This window comes from Heteronotia binoei, chromosome 8 (assembly GCF_032191835.1).
Source record: "Heteronotia binoei isolate CCM8104 ecotype False Entrance Well chromosome 8, APGP_CSIRO_Hbin_v1, whole genome shotgun sequence".
Lineage (NCBI taxonomy): Eukaryota > Metazoa > Chordata > Lepidosauria > Squamata > Gekkonidae > Heteronotia > Heteronotia binoei.
In genome coordinates, this window is record NC_083230.1 from 82486682 (window position 1) to 82505505 (window position 18824).

The 18824-nt window shown below is 42.1% G+C and overlaps 1 protein-coding gene across 1 annotated transcript; it reads left to right on the top strand.

Moving 5' to 3' along the window:
- The first annotated feature begins 8569 nt into the window (after positions 1 to 8569).
- On the top strand, positions 8570 to 18506 carry RPS19BP1 (ribosomal protein S19 binding protein 1). Its single transcript, XM_060245421.1, has 4 exons — positions 8570 to 9190; positions 9998 to 10141; positions 13537 to 13634; positions 18109 to 18506. The coding sequence occupies exons 1-4, from the start codon at positions 9139 to 9141 to the stop codon at positions 18250 to 18252; spliced, it is 438 nt and encodes a 145-aa protein (XP_060101404.1). The 5' UTR covers positions 8570 to 9138; the 3' UTR covers positions 18253 to 18506.
- The last annotated feature ends 318 nt before the right edge of the window (positions 18507 to 18824 follow it).

Consider the following 18824-nt stretch of genomic DNA (forward strand, 5'->3'; position numbering starts at 1 on the left):
AACATGTGGCGGACAGCCATAGGCCGGCGCTACCCCCACATGGGGAAACCACCGCCCCATCCGCCACAGCAGCCATGGCCCCGGCCACCCCAGTAACCACTCCTTCTCCACAAGCAACTCCAAGGAGGTCGACCAGGGAACGCAAGGCCCCCGCTTACTTGCAGGACTATGTGTCCTGAACTAGGGGGGGAGGAGTGTTATGTCTTGAAACATAAGCTAAGGTACCGCATGGCGATCGCTACAGAGGCGACCTAGGCAAACCCACGGGTCCCCGGATGTAGCTCGCTGTACGCCCCGTCCATCAAGATCTGTGGCGGGAAGTTTGACTGGCCAGGATTGGACTGGTCAGACTGGGGGGCCCGTTCCGGGGAATGTATATAAGCGAGACCCGGCCCGTGTGTTCCCTCTCTTGTAATGAACCACCGAATAAAGTATGCTGCCTTCAAACCATCTCGTCACTCAGTACATTACACCAGGGATGTTCCCAAGATATTTCACTAAAGATGGCTCTGACTTTGATCAATCCAAACTAGAAATGGCTTAACCTTTGCAAAGTTTAGAGAACATCCACTCCCATACAAACTTTCCACCTCATGAGACTATCCAGTGAAGGTTGTCTACTTTGGCTCCTCTTTTGAAGGCTGTCAGCAGCATGGAGGTTTTTCTGGAATCCCCACTTATGTTATCCTCACCCAAAGGAAGCTGATCCAGCATAAACCTCGAGGACTTCTATGATTAGGATTTTATGACTTTCAGAAAATATGGCCAAGTTGATGTTCCAGCCTTATGGAGTGGAATAACTGTCATTCTTGCTCTTGATATATTTTTAATGTTGTATTATTCCAGATTTTATTATGGTTTTAGAGACTTTTAAAACAGTTGTAATCTGAGATTTCAGGTTTTCACGGCTGGTAACATCATTAGGGTTTGTAGAATCTTTCGGGCTCAAGTGCCATGTTCTACTGGAGAAAGTTTTCCTTCCAGACGTTTCGTTCTCAGCTGCGGAGAACATCCTCAGTGGCTTTGCAGCCGGAGCAGGCGCTCTGACCTTCTTGGCTGCTGTGCATTGAGTGGGTGTTCTCCGCAGCTGAGAACGAAACATCTGGAAGGAAAACTTTCTCCAGTAGAACACGGCACTTGAGCCCGAAAGATTCTACAAACCCTAAAGTTGTAATCCGCTTTAAGGTCTTGTCTAAAGAAAAATAGGGTATATAGTTCAGGTTTTTAAAAATCTAATATTACAAGATGGGAAGTTATCAAGTCTGTAGCTCACCTCAGCCACAACTCTGCAGGGGGCTAGGGAAACCATGTTGCAACCCCACATCGGCCATAGTGGTCTAATACTGGTTGTAAAGATTACTGATAAAACAAACTGCCAGATAAATGCTATGTAGTTTATTTTAAAAAGGATTTTGAATGTAGGCACATTCATATTACTTTACAATGCAACCCTGATTTTTTCAGGCAGGCTGGCATTTTGCTGAGCTACTGCAAAAATCACTGAGAGTTGGTCTGTATTAGCCTAACATGATATCATCTTCCACTGAAAAACTGCTTTCAGGATGCTCATCAAAGCAAATCCATGAATGCTTCACCAAGCACCCCAGTCTTATATTTACCACACCCCTGTTAAAACTTCTCAGTCCTTCTTTTAAGACCCACACTTCAAAGTCTCCATTTGAATAGAGACACTAAGACAATATAATGACCATTTTTTTTCCAGAGAGCAAGATGACTTTTAAAGCCTTATTTTATGCATGTTAACTCAGCAACAAGTCTCAATGGATTCAGTAAACAATGTAACCCTATCCCTGTTTGTTCAAAAACAAGTCTCAGTGTTGCTCAATGGGTTTTGCATCCTATAAGAATCTTTAGGATTACAACCTTAGTCTCAAGTGACTGTCCATAGAGCTGCAGTCTTACATCAAAATACAAAGAAACTCATTCTGACCAGTTCTGATCTGAGCAATGGTGTCTCAACTGCTGATTCAGGTAAAATAACCACTGTTTAAAAAGAAAAAAGCACACTACACAGTATAAAATATGTCTTCACATGCATTTGAGATAATAATAAACCATCTAGCAAAATTAATTCAAAGCTTTTGGTCAATAAACTCTTTAAAAGACCTGGCACAAAACGATGCTGTCTGGCACCAGCACAGCAGAAATAAATTTGATTCCTTGAGGAACAGAAAATGTAATGAGAAAAATCTCTTAATAGCGCCAGCATTAGCATTACAAGGACAAGCGCTACCGAAGTCACCAATTTCTTTCAAACGCTGCGCTGTTCCAAGTAGGCTGAAAACAGAATAGAATGATAAAGAGAAAAACCTGCAATGAGGGGGTGTTGGGTGGTGTTTCCAAGAAAAGCTGCCTGCTTGTAACTTAGAACAAAATCAACTATAATTGACTAGTGTAAATTACATTGAAAAACATTTGCTAGGTTTCTTTGCTGCTCCAGTGAGTTGTTTCTATCAAAATGTAACATGCTTTTTCAAGAAGAGATTACCTCTTCAACAATGTAAAAGAGATAATGATCAAGAGCTAAAACTAGCTTAAGCTTGGCTACACTGATGCGGTTATACAAACCTGTTTCTCATTTATAGACTTTTCAGAGGATGTTCCGCATGCCCAAGGAAAAGCTCATCCATACATGCGAGGGAGGTAGCAAATATTAAAATTGATACTAGGGGTGTGTTTAAGACCCAGTTTGGCTGGATGAAAATCACAGTTCTTTGAGGGAACTGGATTTAATTTTATGATGCAAGAGTAACTTAAAAAAAAAAAACCCACTTGCACTGTAAAATTATGTAGCAGGCCAATGGTGACAATGGAATTAGAACACCAAAGCCATGGCCTTTGGAAAGAAAGCTTAAGAAAGTTTACAGCCCCTACCGGCTCATGGTTAACTCCGCCTTCTATCCTTCTGAGGTCAATAAAATTAGTACCCAGCTTGCTGGGGTAAAGTGTAAATGACTGGGGAAGGCAATGGCAAACCACCCCATAAAAAGTCTGCCATGAAAACGTTGTGAAAGCAACATCATCCCAGAGTCAGAAACGACTGGTGCTTGCACAGGGGGATTACCTTTACCTTTTACCTGCCACCTTGGCTAAGATAACAAAAGCCAGGGCTTCTGCACATCTGGATTAGGCCACCATTCACAACGATGTCTATCCCCATGTAACTCCCCCTGCTATGTTCATCAGACTGCTAAGGAGACTGACAGCTCCAACTGCAAGTCTAAATACACCTGCTCAGAATATCATCCATTAACAAGCAATGGGATTTACTTCCAAAGAGGGTGGAGCACATTTTGTTTATTTATTTACATTATTTATTGTCTGCCTTTCTCCCTGAGATTCAAGGCAGAGTACATAGATCAAGTCAAACAATGCTTAGCATTGTAGAAACCTGGAAACCAAAAAACAGAATTGAAGCAAAGTGCTATGTATTAACATGACACATTAAGTGATGTGAAATTACATAATAAGATCCTACTAACACAGCAAGTTGTATTCATTCATTTAAATCCTTTTGATGCCTCCTTTCCACCAGATCAGGGTTCACAAGGCAGCAAACATAAAAACATTTAAATAATTAGAATAGTTAAAATTCAACTAAACACACATGAACAATTCAATTAAAAGCACATGAACAGACAGCACTAGAAGGAAGGGCTGTATTGGAGGTATTGGAGAGAGACCAGACAAAAGAAAAAGGTTTTCACCTGCTGGCAAAAGCCACTGATAGCAGAAGGCAGACAAATCTCTCTGGGTAGGTAGCTCCAAAGTTTTGGTGCCACAACAAAGAAGACCCTTTATTGGGTCACCACCCATATAGCCTCAGGTGGTGGAAGCAACCAAAGCAGGACCTCCAAGGATGACTGGAGTGAGTGGATCTTCAAATGGGAGGCCATCTTTTATTGGTCCCCAGCCATACAGAGCTTTAAAGCACCTTGAATTCAGCCCAGAAACAAATTGGAAGTCAGTGTAGGTGGAACAAGACTGGAGTGTTATGGTCCCTCCCTAGGGCCTACCCTAATCAGTACTCTGGCCACAGTATTCTGTACCCACTATAGCTTCTGGATAGCCTTCAAGGGCAGCCCCATACAAAGTTAACTGCAGTAACCTAATCTAGATGTTACCAGGACATGCACCTCAGTGGCAAGATCTTTTTTGCCAAGGAAAGACTGAAACTGGTAAAAGGCACCACTAGCGAGTGTTGCCACCTCTTTATTCAGCAGGAGGCCCAGGTCCAGGAGCACCCCCAAGCTACAAACCTGCTCCTTTAGGGGCAGTTCAACCCCATCCAGAAAAGGAGATAACCCATTTCCCAGGTCAGACCTCCTCCCCACCCCCCACACACACCTGAAGCACCTCTTTTTTTTAGGATTACATTTCAGCTTGTTAGCCTTCATCCATTCCACAATGGCCTTCAGGCCCTCCATGGTGCAACTGCTTTTTTTCTTTTTCTTTTTGCTATGGCTGAGTTAGCAAAGCATCATTAGTGGCAGCCAGAGCTGGGAGGGCTGAGTAAGGCACCATGCACTGCAGCAGCAAAAGCAGCAGGTGAAGAGGAGGGAGGCAGAGGAAGCTGCATGGAATGGGTGAGGGAGGGAGGGAGGGGGGCAGATGGAGCTGCTGACTGCAAAGTGCTGGGGGGGAGGGAGGTGGAAGGAAACCCCCCTGCTTGCATGCAATGTGCAGTTCATTCTTGATTCCAAAGTTTTAGGGTTGGCTGCCTTGTTTTGGTCAATTTCACAGCCTCCAGCTTTTGCCCCTACTGCAGAAAGCTTCTGAGAAGCTGCAAACCCCACAGTAGATGGAAAAGGGTGCCCCCTGACTTTTAAAAAAGCCCCCCAACTTTTAAATCCTGGCTACGGCTCTGCCCCCAATTTCATCTGAAAACCCATCAGATCCATCAGGCTATGGAGGCAGATTATCTTAACTGATCTTCCACTTCTGCAGAGTCTTGGTATGTCTAAACTTGTATGTCTAAACTTCAGCAAGTAGTGCCCCATCCAAGACAAGGAGACTGTCTTTAAACCCCTCCCCCACACCTGCAGATGATCTTTTTCCTGCTCAGAACAAAAGGCCATATCAACAATGTGACCTGCACAGTGTGTGGGGCCTATTATTACTCGAGACAATTTAGCATGGAGTTGAAATTCTCCCAGACAACCAGCCTAGGAGTCCTCAGCACCAAGCCTGTGACCACCTCCACATGTCCAGACAGTGAGACAGCTGGGCAATACAGTAGGTAATACATCAACAGAATCCTAATCCTGTCTTGCATTCCTTGCACTGGATACACACACTCTATTACAGCAGAATCCCAGACAGAACCAGGGGGATAGAATCCCAGTAGACTGCAGCAACACCACCTCCCCATTCACCAGATGCTGATGCATCACTGACTACTCCAGGCAGCGTAGTTGAGAAAGGTCAGCCCCTCCCTCGTCCCCCATCAGGTCTCATGGATACATGCCAGGCCAGTCCTCTCACCCAGAATTAAATCATGGATTCCTGCTACTCTCCATGTAACTGTCCTGGCATCTAAAAACAAGATATTAAATCCCACTGGGATACTGAGGTGGTCACCAGCATCAGCCTGGCTGGAAAAAGAACCAGAAGGGACAACAACACACAAACATCTGCTGTCTCTTCCCCTTGCCTGGCCTTCTCTCACCACGATGTCTCCCCCTACCCACACTCTATTGATTGTGACGCCATCCTCCTCCCCATTCTGCTCCCCCAGCCAGCAAGTGAGATGATGAAGAAGAAGATATTGGATTTATATCCCGCCCTCCACTCCGAAGAGTCTCAGAGCGGCTCCTTTACCTTCCTCCCCCACAACAGACACCCTGTGAGGTGGGTGTGGCTGGAGAGGGCTCTCACAGCAGCTGCCCTTTCAAGGACAACTTCTGCCAGAGCTATGGCTGACCCAAGGCCATTCCAGCAGGTGCAAGTGGAGGAGTGGGGAATCAAACCCGGTTCTCCCAGATAAGAGTCTGCACACTTAACCACTACACCAAACTATCTTACAAACAACAGTCCAGATATCAGCTCTCTTCTGGATAGGACAAACAAGCCAGAAGACAAACAAGATAGGACAAACAAGCCAGAAGACCAGCTGTCACCTGGCTCTGGGCAGGACATAAACACAACCTGGTACGACAAACAACAGAAAGGCACATCCCCATCCTCCCTCCTGTATAGAAACAGAGGCTCAGGCTCAGCTTCTCTCCACGTGCAAGAGGCAAAATTCTCTCATCCACTGCAACTCATCACATGGTTTTTTCGTTTTAACAATTTATTAATAACACATGGTTACAATATTTAATTAACTCTTTCTTATACTAAACCATATGATATTTCACCCCCCTCCCTTCAATGTTGACTTCCCCGAAGTTATAAATTTCCAGTTAATTCTTAAGGTACCACTAATCTATCAAAATGTAATACTTTTGATTAATACTAAAAGATTGTCCAATGTCTTTTTACGTTCCACTCTTTCTCCATATATCCTTTGAATTTCTTCCACTCCTTTTTTAATAAGTCTAAGTCATAGTCTCTTAAAGTTTTAGTTAATTTGTCCATCTCACTCCACAATAAAACTTTCACAATCCAGTCCCATTTCTCTGGTATTGTTCCTTGTTTCCAAAGCTACGCATACAATGTCCTAGCAGCTGAGAGTAAATACCAAATTAAAGTCCTGTCTTCCTTTGGAAATTTTTCTAATTGTAATCCAAGCAAAAAGGTCTCTGCAGTTTTTTTGAAGTCGTAACCCAAAATTTTGGAGATTTCTTGTTGTATCATCTTCCAATACTCCATCACATGGTTTTTTCATTCATTCTGTCCACAGGTTATGAGCCACTGATTCACACCTCAGCCAGACTGCCTTTTTAAATAGGCAAGGTAGTATAGACACGGTTTTAAAAGACCAGTTTAAATAAGAATAGTAGTATAGACCAGGGCTTTTGTTGAGTAGGAACCCACAGGAATGCAGTTCTGGCTGGCTTGGCATTGGGGTATGTGGCCTAATATGCAAATAAGTTCCTGCTCGGCTTTTTCTACAAAAAAAAGCCCTGGTTTAGACACTTTAGTATAGACCACAGTCCCTAATCATTATCCAAGTAGCTTTGTGAATCACAGCATATAGTACTACCCTATAGCCTGCATTGAAAATCCCTCTTGAATAATCCAGTTTTAGTTTGTAAAAGTCAGTACAGTGGGAACCTTCCTGACCTCCTTAGGCAGGCCATTCCATAAGGCCACAACAGAGAAGGTATGAGCAGCTGTTAAGGTTGATACCCGCACAAGCCTCGCCTAAGAGGAGTGAGGCTGTTAAGACATTGCATCGGGAGAGGCAGCCTCACAGATATGAGGGACCAAGGCTGTGAAGGGCATTGTACATGATAGCCAATTTAAATACTTTAAATTGAGTCCAGTAACTGATGGGCAACAAGTAGAGTGAGTGCAGAACGAGAGCAATGAATGCTCTAACTCCTGGTAACAGCCATGAGACATCATTCCAAACAATGGGAGTTTCTAGACCAATGTACAATGCATTGCAGTACTCTAGTCTCTGTGTTAGTGTAGTGTGGAGTCAGATCTCAAAGTAGAGGATGTTCTTACAGGCTAGATTGAGTTGGAAGAAAGCCTTTTTTTGTTGTTGCAACTGCATTAACTTGCTTCTTCAGCACTTTCCCTGAATAAGGCTTCACCTGCCCATTAGAACTTGTAATTTCAGAAACATAATCCGATTCAAAATAATGCAGTGAAGGCTAAATTGACAGTCCTGCCACCAAATCAATTTGAGTTGGCCGAAGCCGGTTTTATTCAAATGTGATGCTTAACCCTGAGGGCACAATATAGGGGCACAAAACATGTAGACAACTTCTTTGCTGCGGTTTTTTTAAATTAAAATTTATTTAGTTTACTTACGCCTCGGTATCATATATAGCAGAAGTGGCTAACGGTAGCTCTCCAGATGTTTTTTGCCTACAACTCCCATCAGCCCCAGCCATTGGCCATGCTGGCTGGGACTGATGGGAGTTGTAGGCAAAAAAACATCTGGAGAGCTACCATTGGCCACCCCTGTTATATAGTCTTATTCACCTCAGGAACTCTGACTAATTAAAGCACATCAGTCATAGAGATCTTTGATAAAATCACTGGGATAGTAACTTTGTTTAAAACAAAGCTTTAGACCAGCAGAAAGGTTGTATGCTGTCCCTTAAGCTACTTGGAGACCCAGAACTCCCTTGAGGGATTTTTAACATGTATAATCTCTTTAAAAAGATAGGTGAATAAGGCATTTCAGAATCAATTTCCTTGGTATAATAATTGTCTCATCATATTGTGTCCTCAGTCTCATCTTACGGACTGCCTATAACGTGTCCCACATATTAAAAAAATACTTTTAACCATCTCCCATGCCGTCATTCTCATAAAGGTAAAGGTAGTCCCCTGTGCAAGCACCAGTCGTTTCCGACTCTGGGGTGACATCGCATCATGAAGTTTTCACGGCAGACTTTTTACGGGGTGGTTTGCCATTGCCTTCCCCAGTCATCTACACTTACCTTACCTTATTTTCACGAACAGGCAACCAGACCTCCGCCCGGTAATATTTAGAAAATTTAGGTAGAATATAATATACATGTGTGCATTAGGAGGGCATTTAAGTACTACAATTAATGCTTTAGATTTTTGTTTTCGTTATAATACGTCTTAACTCTGATTATGTTTTCCTCGTTAGACACGTAGAATTCTCTTAAAGTAGACCGGAGAGAGATTTCCAAAGAAAACAAATTAAAACAAAACTAAAGCAATAATCTTTAATGCTAACCCTGCAAACAAAAATCAGTCATTAAGGCTGGCTGTGAACTTCCTTCCCATTTAAGCAATAAACAAACCGGAACGGAAACAACCGCTCGCCATTCTAAACAAATACAACATACTCTGAGCGAGAACGAAATGCTACTGCCGGAAGTGTGGCAAAGTCAAGCATGGAAAAGCTTGGGGAAACCGGAAGAGAGGCAAGACCAAATACGGAAGTATCTGTAACCATTGAAAACATCATAGAGTTGAAGCTGAAAACACTATAGTGTAGTTCACGTGTGTGAAGGGTCAAATATGTCGGCTTCCTTGCTAAGGAAGGGTTTGGAGTTGCTGGAGGCATCGACAGGTAATAAATGAGAGCTGGATTAAGCAATTTCTCTGTTTGTATTGCGTTTAGCTTATTGACAGTAGGATTCATTTGCTTGCTTCAACAGAACAAAGTAGGAGTTCAGTAGCACCTTTAAGTAGCACCTTTAAGAGCAACAAAGTTTTATTCAGAATGTAAGCTTTCGTATGCATGCTTACTTCAGACAAGGAATGAGGTACAGTGAGCAGAGCTACATATAGCTGGTGGGCAGTGGTTTAGAATGCAAAATGGTACAAAGTTAAAACCCAATGGCAAAATAGTGTATTTAAAAAATTGAATGAACATTTGGTCTGGATAGCATTTGCCTGGGAAACCAATAAAAGGTAATAAAAGCTGTCTGTTAATTGCCGTATTTCTAACAAGTAGGGTTAAACTAAGGGCACGTTTTTTCTTAAAGATGTTCTTGTCCACCTAATTTACTTTTTAAAATGTAACATGCATTATCAACATCATTCTAGTTTGTCATAAAAATACATTGAAATATGGTATTGTGTGTATATACACACACATATACATATATATTATAATATATATTATATATATATCATATACTATACATATTGTATACTATATATAATATAGTATATATATTATATAAATATAGTATGCATGCATACGAAAGCTTACGTTCTGGATAAAACTTTGTTGGTCTTAAAGGTGCTACTGGGCTCCTACTTCTGTTGCTTCAGATCAGCACAGCTGCCCACCTGGATCTGTGTTCAATAGAGTTAATTTCTAGATCTGGCCTTAGCAGTTTTTTTTTCTTTCTCATTTTTGCTAAACTAGCGTCTGCCTCCCAGCCCAAAGGAATGGCGACTACCACCACCCAGCCCAAGAAGCAGTTGCTGACAAGGAAGAAAAAAAAGATTCTCTCAAGACGCAAAAGAGATAAAGCTACAGTCAAAGGCAAAGTCACTAAATCTGTATTAGGTGAGAGCCTCTACCAGGGGTGGGGAACAGTGGCTCTCCAGATGTTTTTTGCCTACAACTCCCATCAGCCTCAGCCATTGGCCATGCTGGCTGGGACTAATGAAAGTTGTAGGCAAAAAAACATCTGAAGAGCCACTGTTTCTCACCCCTGCTCTAGTCCAAAGGATCTAGTGCAATCATTGGTGGGGGAAGCGTTCTCCTGGGAATCGACTGTTTTCTCAATATCCAAATCAGTTCTTGGTATGTACTTAACTTGTACTGTTTCCCTAGTGCATTTATGTTTAAAAAGCTGAACAAAAGATTTCAGTCCATAATGTAAATAAATAAGCTGAGAGTATTTCCTATGAAAATTTAAACTAGTCTTAACCAATAGTCTCAAAGAGGCCACAACATTCTTTGTACTGTGTTAAGATATGCTGGGTTTCTTCTATTTTGTAGAAAAATAGGTGGTAGAACTCATTACCATAACTTACTAGCATATGCCACCACCCCCCCCAGCCAAAAACAACCTGATGCAAGAAAGGAGTGTCCTTGGCAAGTGAGGCCTGCTTGGGCTGGCTAGAGTTTCAGCCAGCCCAAGCAGGCCTCATTTGCCTGGGACTCCTGAATTATATTCCACACACACACACACACCCGGTCAAAAGGCCAGCAAGCCACCCACTGCCTAAAATCACATAAGAAGTGGAGAAAGGGTGGTACGGGCTTCCCCAGGGGTTAATGAGGGCTACGGGGGATGTAGCAAAGCTCCTGGTGGGTGGGTGGCTGCCCACTCTTCTAATTAGGTATTGTTATGCAGCTGCACCTACTATTCAATGGACAAGGTAGGTGGGGAGGAAGAGGGGGAACCGTCAGAAAGGTTCAGGACCTGTGCTCCTATGAGCTTCTGCTGAATCTGAGGCCTGGATTTCTCAGTTATAAAATGCTTTTAGTCAAACTGGGATCAGTTTAAATCTTTCTGAATTGGCAGCTATTAGAGATATGCATGCACATTCTCAAGTTTATTATTTAATTCTTGGTATTTGCTTTATATTTTGATTACATAAGACATTTAATGGCCTCAGTGACATATCTACATAGACATTATATTAGTTACAGTATTACACAGCTGTCTGCTGACACAAATTCCCAGTTCCCTAGGCATATCAGCTTAGTATATTAAAGAGTTCTGAAGGCTTCCTCATTCTCAGCTGTCTGAAGGAACTAAAATGATTCACATTGCTAAACTTTACATGGAGAACAAATTTTCCATTTTACGTTACAGATGTTAGTAGTTGGTCCAAAAAAACCCCCACCTGACTAACTTTACTTACCACATGTAACTGTGTAGCCCAGTTATAGCACTCTGAGTTCATAATATGTGGCTCACCAATACATGTGATGTGCAGTGCAGCTCCCATAACAGTTTCTGCTGGTTCAGCAGGTGTCACTGGACTTCATACCTATGATTGGCTACCTAAAGAGGTCCAGTTAATAACATCAGGGAAACAGCACCACAAGAAACAGGTGGCCGTTCTCAGGCAAGCTGCCAAGAGTCGTAGGTGTCTAGGATACTTGTTAAGGCAGCCCTTCTGGCTTCCAAGATGCTGTAAGAGCTCTGACTGTTATGACATACAGGAGATTTGATGGAGGATCTTTGGCTTTACTTAAATAGGGCTGGCTATACAGCTGATGAGGACACACACTGCCTCCTATTTTGAGAGGCAGCAAGCAGGAGCTGCAAGAAGTAGGGTGCCAGTGGTGGCAGTGGAATAGGGAGGGAAGAAGGAAGAATAGAAAGGGCCCCAACAGAAGGAAAGGGAAAAACAAAATGACCCCTGATGGAAGTAATGCCATGAGGGCAGCAAATCTATACCCCATCCTTTCTGCCCCTCAGTCACCCTTCCTGGCCTTCACCAGGTATCTGCTCTCTCTCAGGCCAGGCTTGCCCTATCTTGTCTGCATCCACAAGTAAGAAGGGGACAGCCTGCCCAGTGAGAATGAAAACAGCAGCAACAGCTCTGAGGAAGAGGAATTTTGCTGCCAGGGGTGTTTAGGGACCAGGTTATCCAAAGGCTTAGTTAAAGGAAAGGACTAGGTTTCATGGCACTGGAAAGAACAGCTTTGCAAGGATTCTACGCATGAATGCTCTATTCCTAGGTGTGCAGAGGAATGGAGCTAAGATCCTTGATGTCCATCTTGTGTTGAGAGCCCAGTTTCCTGTTTTGCTGTAGTTGCTGCATATGAGGCTTGGGGAGTGCTTGGTGTCGGCCTCTTTCTGACCCTACTTCTCTGATGAGTATATTATACCACTGCATTGCTAAAATCAATTGCATTTTAGTTTTGCCGAGTCTCCAGCATTCCTTCTAAACAACTCATGGGGCAGTGTCTATTAATGCCTGTGGTTCAACCCACTTATTTCCAATCACGATGAATTCTGGCCCACATAACTGTTCTGAATTGTGTACCTTTACCATAGGATGTGATGACTATATATTTTCCCATTCTAAGCTGCAAGTAGCAGCAGTCCTACCATCTTGATTTTTTAAAAATACATAAGCTGAAAATACAATACAATCATAAGAACTTTGGGCACATAAGCACAAACTCAACATGTTTCAAAAACAAGGCATCCTCATACTTATGTCCTTAGAATACAAGCATGTCATATGGATGAGACTTAAGAAGAACCCTACTGGATCAGACCAGTGGTCTCCCGAGTCCAGTATCTTGCCTCACACAGTGGCCAGCCATTTGCCCCAGTGAGCTAACAAACAGGACATAGAGGCCCTGATGCTGTCTCCTAATATTCAGAGGTGTATTGCCTCTGAATGTGGAGGATCCTCTTAGTCACCATGATTGGTAGCCACTGATAAACCTGTTCGCCATGAATCTGTCTAATCCTCTTTTAAAGCCGTCTGTGCTCGTGTCCATTACTATATTCATTGGCAGTGAATTCCATAATTTAATTTTAAATAGAATAAAGAAGTACTTTTTTTTGCCTAGCTTGATTCTGTTGCCCATCAGCTTCACTAGATGGCCCCAAGTTCTAGTATTATGGAGAAGAGAGAAAATGTTCTTATTAATTTCATCCACCCATATAAGACTATCAGGAATGCATTATGTTTTCAACTTCTGAATAAATGTAAGACATTGTGGTGTATCAGTAGTATCTTTCTACATGTTTTTCAAATTAATCTTGATAATTTTCAGAGGTCTTGGGGGTTGTTTTTGTTTTGTTGATTTTATTATTTGTTTTTTAGTTAAGTATCCATGAAATCTCTGATGCAAAGGAAAAAAAGTCATGCTTTGCAGCAAGTAATATTGCATTCCAGCTAGGCAGAATGTTCCTAAACTTACTTGATTGTGTCTTTTATCATCTCTGCAAACTTGCTTACAATTTTCTCACTTCTTCCCAGAGGAGTATCAGAAACTCCAGGCTACAGACCATTTTCAGGAAAACCTGCAGTACATGATGAATAGTCAGTTTGTGACAGAAGGTGCCATCACTCAGAAGGTGAGTCTTGTACTCATCATGGCTCAGTGGTTTTGTTTTTCTTCCCTTGTCATGCCATACTCGCTCACAACCTCCTCCCTGCCACCCAGACCTTTGTTCATCCTAGTTGAGTTTTTATTTAAGCATTTTTAGGTCACTTTTCTTATTGGAGGAACCCAGAGCTGCTTACAAGAAAGAAGAGGTTTCAAAATACAAAAACTAATATATGTACAAAACAAAATCTAGCCTGGGTTGTTCCACCAAGCTGTATATCACAAGTCCTGAGCTAAGCCCTTTGGCTTGCACCCAGGTTAAATACCTGCAGGAAAAAGCTAGGATGGATCTCAGCTGCCCTACCCAGGCTAATACCAGCAGGGAAAAAAAAGTGCAGGGGGGGGGGGTGAGTTAGCCTGTCTGGGTAAGCCTCAGCCGCTGGTAGCCTCTTGTAGCAAGCCAGTAGGATTGTCTTCATTTTGTTCCCCTTTGGATCAAACTTGCCTGGGAAAAGTGCTGTATATATTTCAAAACTAGCCAAGTTCTATATCTGTAGTTACAAGATACAAACGGAGAAAAAATGAGAGAAGTTTTGGGAATGCTTCCCTGTTTGGTATAGCATAATGATAACATATAGATTAGACTATTGCAGTGTTATCTGCATGGTGCTGCCCTTGAAGAGTGTCCAGGAGCTACATTACAAAATGCAGGGACCAACAGCACAGTGGGGAACACACAAGAGCTTGCACGGGACACATCATTTCCCCCTGTGTATCCCCTTCTTTTTACTATTTCTTGCCCTTCTCCTGGTGACCCCCATATTTTTTGTTCTTGCTTCTCTCCCTCCTACCCACTAACCAGCCTGCTTTTTATCTGCCCTGCAGCTATGTTAGTTATTTACTTCATTTAAACCCCAGTTTCTCCAAAATGAAGACCCAAAGCAGTTTATATCATTCTCCTATCCTCCATTTTATCCTCCCAATTACCCTGTTAGGCAAGTTAGGCTGAGAATGTATAACTAGCCCAAGGTCACTCAACTTCTGCAGCAGAGTGATGATTCAAACCTAGGTCTCCCAGAGCCTAGTCTGAAACTCCAACCAATACACCACTCTGGGTTGGGGGTTTTTTGGGGGGGTGGGGGGGGGTTGTTTTTTGAGGTGAGAGGCTGCTGGTGAACAGTAGCAAGCAATCAGTCCTGGGCAAGTCACGCAAGTTGCATTGCATCTAGTCTTTCATTGGCTGCTGTTAAGCCAGGCCCAAATGAGTCATCTCTCAAAGCTCTGCCTCATCCCCTGCCTTTTACTGACAGAAACCACGCCTGACAGCTGGAAATACAGTTGTGGCTGCCTAACAATGGCCACTAAAGGCGTACATTTCTTAAAGCTAATGTTACTTGGAGATTTTTTTTTTTTGCAAGTACTGGGGTGTTGTTCAGGTTTGTAGAACTGTGTTGCCTGTCCATGGTTCCAGTCTCTGGATTTAAGTATCCAGAGATTTGGTTATGTTGAGGGGGACCCTGCACTGGTCAGAAAGGCAGTGTTAAAATGTTTTATATAAATAATGAATACATCCTGCCTTTTTCTTTGCTGTTCTTGCAAAAACACTTCACCTCTTGAACAATGAGTGTATATTTAGAGCAAAGAATTCAAGTTTAGTGTCAGTTTGGAGCTGGTAGCCCACCTAAATGAAAACTGTCACAATCCCTGGAGATGTATTGGTACTGGAATGTAAATCTGACTTTTTGGTTCAAGTTTCTTTAAAAAGTGTCACAATTTTCTTTCCTTTTGTGCCACTATGCTGGTACCTTGGTCACAAACTGAAATGTAATTTGATCTGAGTCCTTTTACAATATAGAATGCCTGTTTCCTAAATACCTATGAGAACAGGAAATCCATTCAAGTATGTTTGGTAGACGATAACAGAAATAACTAGCACAGAACTTGAATGTATTCTGTATCCAAAAAAGTTTTACCGCACTAACTTAAATTTTCCAACCTAATTATATAAACACAGTAGAAAGGTTGTAGAGTGTGCTAGTCATGGAGAGGAGCACTGAACCCAGGGGCTAATAAAACCTGTCATGGAGTTGAGGGGACTCTCTTAGGATAAAGAACAGAAGAGGATCTTTACAGGGTCAGATGAGGAGTGAGTTAAGATTACCGGGTGGAGATAAGTTATGGCCAGTTGAGAAAGACATACCTAGCCAATGTCATCACTGGACTGAAAAGAAGTTTTCAGGGCCATTGACCAAAACAGGGAAAATGCTGGGGCAGAGGGAGAACATAAGAGAAGCCATGTTGGATCATTATTTGCTGGATATAAGTTATATTGGGAGGATAGGGAGGGAAGGGTTGGAGGTAGGGTGGCTCTGTATGTTAGAGAGGGTATACAGTCCAGTAAGACTGAGGTCAGAGAATTAGATTACCTTCTAGAATTGATTTGGGTCGAAATAGAGGGCCCAAAAGGAAATTTAACTATGGGAGTTTGTTCTCGACCACCAAATCAAAATATAGAGGACGATTATAATATGATGGAAGGATTAAGATAGCGGTTAAACGTAAAAACTGTGTCATAATAGGTGATTTTAACTACCCGCAGATTGATTGGGTCAATATGTGTTCTAGTCAAGAGAAAGTTTCTAGCCATTCTCAGTGACTGTGCTATGGAGCAGATGGTCACAGAACCTACCAGGGGTGGGGTGATCCTAGATTTGGTCCTAAGTAATGCCCAAGACCTGGTGAGAAATGTAAAAGTGATTGCACTGCTTGGGAGCAGTGACCATAACGTTATTGATTTCACCATTTGTATAAATAGGAAGTTGCCCCAAAAGACCAGCACAACCACTTTTAACTTTAAAAGGGGTAGATTCTCTGAGATGAGGAGGCATGTGAAGAGGAAACTGAAAGGAAAGGTAAATACAGTCAAAACCCTTGGGGAAGCTTGGAGGCTATTTAAAACTACAATCCTAAAAGCTCAGATAAAATATATACCACAGGAAAGGCACAAACAGGTATAAGAAAAGGCCTGCATGGTTAACAAACAAAGTTATGGAAGCTGTAAAAGGTAAGAAGGATTCCTTTAAGTGGTAGAAAGCTAGTCCAAGTGAGATTTAAAAAAGGGAACACAGGCTGTGGCAATCAAATGCAAGACTGTGATCAGGCAGGCAAAAAGGGACCATGAGGAGCATATTGCAAAAAACATAAAGACCAACAATAAAAATGTCTTCAAATATATTAGAAGCAGGAAACCAGCCAGGGAGGCAGTGGGGCCCTTGGATGACTAAGGGGTAAAAGGATTACTGAAGGAGGATAGGGAAATTGCTGAAAAGCTGAATGCATTTTTTATCTCTGTCTTCACTGTGGAAGATGAGAAGTGTTTGCCCGCTCCAAAACCATGAATTTTGGAAGGGGTGTTGAAAGACCTGAGTCAGATTGGGGTGACAAGAGAGGAGGTCCTACAACTAATAGACGAATTAAAACCTAATAAGTCACCAGGTCCAGATGGCATACATCCAAAAGTTCTGAAAGAACTCAAAATTGAACTTGTGGATCTCCTGACAAAAATATGTAATCTTTTATTGAAATCTGCCTCCGTTCCTGAAGACTGGAAGGTAGCAAATGTCACCCCCATCTTTAAAAAGGGTTCCAGAGGAGATCTGGGAAATTACAGGCCAGACAGTCTGACTTTAATACCAGGAAATTTGGTAGAAACCATTACCAAGGACAGAATGAGCAGGTACATTGTTGAACTCAAGTTATTGAGGAAGACTCAGCATGGGTTCTGTAAGGGAAGATCTTGCCTCACTAACCTGTTACAGTTTTTTGAGGGGATGAACAAACATGTGGACAAAGGAGACCCAGTAGATGTTGTTTACCTTGACTTTCAGAAAGCTTTTGATAAAGTTCCTCATCAAAGGCTCCTTAGTAAGCTCGAGAGTCAGGGAGTAAAAGAACAAGTCCTCCCGTGCATCAAAAACTGGTTAATTAATAGGAGTGAGTATAAATGGGAGATTCATGCTTATATGTTTGCACAGAACGAGAACTGTTAACTGCCACTTGGTATTCCATGTCCAACCATTCTGTGGACACATTTTCAGAGCATACTTACCATAAATCCCATCAGTTTTTCAATATGGCCAGGAAGCCCTTACGGAAGTTCAGCTGGGACTTGATTTCTATATCATGTGGATATGTGACAACAAAGTTTGGAGTCTATCTAGACTGGATTTGCATAAGTTACTCTGAATACGTTGTGATCCGCCTTGAGCCCGTTTACGGGAAAAGGCGGAATATAAGCCTATTAAATAAATAAATAAAATACAACAGCTGACTTTCTCTTTTTTTTTTTAAGCACTGAGTACAGAGGGTCCTGCTTCAGCTTTCATTCTGTGGTCAAATGTTTTCCTTGGTCTGAAACAAATTGGGTTGAGACTTAAACAGCCATAACCATTTGTGCTGTATTAGCAGAGAATGCAACTCATTTCCTTTTGTATTGTCTGAAGGTTCTGGCCCAAAATAGAGGCAGAAAAGCTAGAGACAACACAGAGGAAGAGGCGAAGAAGAAGCCTGAAGGCACAGTCTTTACTGATGAAGATTTCCAGAAATTTGAGAAGGAATACTTTGCTGGAGCAGTCAGCCCAAACTGACTTGTCTCTTGTTGCATGAGAGAAGTCATCAAAGATAGCAGTGCTTGGTTTCGTTCAGTGGTTTGGGAGCCACATTTCTTGCAGCATCTCTCCCTGTGACTTGCTTTGTCCTATGTTCAGGTGTCATTATCTGTACTTGTGCTAAAGACCTCACATCTACTGTTCACCCAGAAAACAAATTTACGTATTTTATAATACTTTCTGTGTAAGAAAGAATTCCTGGCTTTAGCCAAATGAAGTAACTTTTCCCACTGCTTGCAGGCCAACAATTATTTACAGTACTATTATGCACAGAGTGACTTCAATTCCATTTAAATCATTGGGCGTAGAGTGGATTAATTCTGAATAGGATTGATACTCATTGCTGTAGAGGAAAGAGGTGAACTGAACTTGAATGCTTTCTGGTACTTGCACAGGATTAATTTGGGGATCAAACATTTGCTTATATCTACATAGATCAAGATGAGTATCTGTGTTAGTGTGTCTGTAGCAGTAGAAAAGAGCAAAAGCCCAATAGCACTTTAAAAAAAAAATGGGGCAGGGTATGAGTTTTCATAACTCATGAATGTGAG

Bases quoted from the DNA above. Each gene is read 5' to 3' on its own strand.
- RPS19BP1 (XM_060245421.1), top strand. From the start codon at position 9,139: ATGTCGGCTTCCTTGCTAAGGAAGGGTTTGGAGTTGCTGGAGGCATCG. The intron at 10,142-13,536 runs GTGAGAGCCTCT...ACTTCTTCCCAG, and splicing joins AGTCACTAAATCTGTATTAG to AGGAGTATCAGAAACTCCAG. The intron at 13,635-18,108 runs GTGAGTCTTGTA...TATTGTCTGAAG, and splicing joins AAGGTGCCATCACTCAGAAG to GTTCTGGCCCAAAATAGAGG.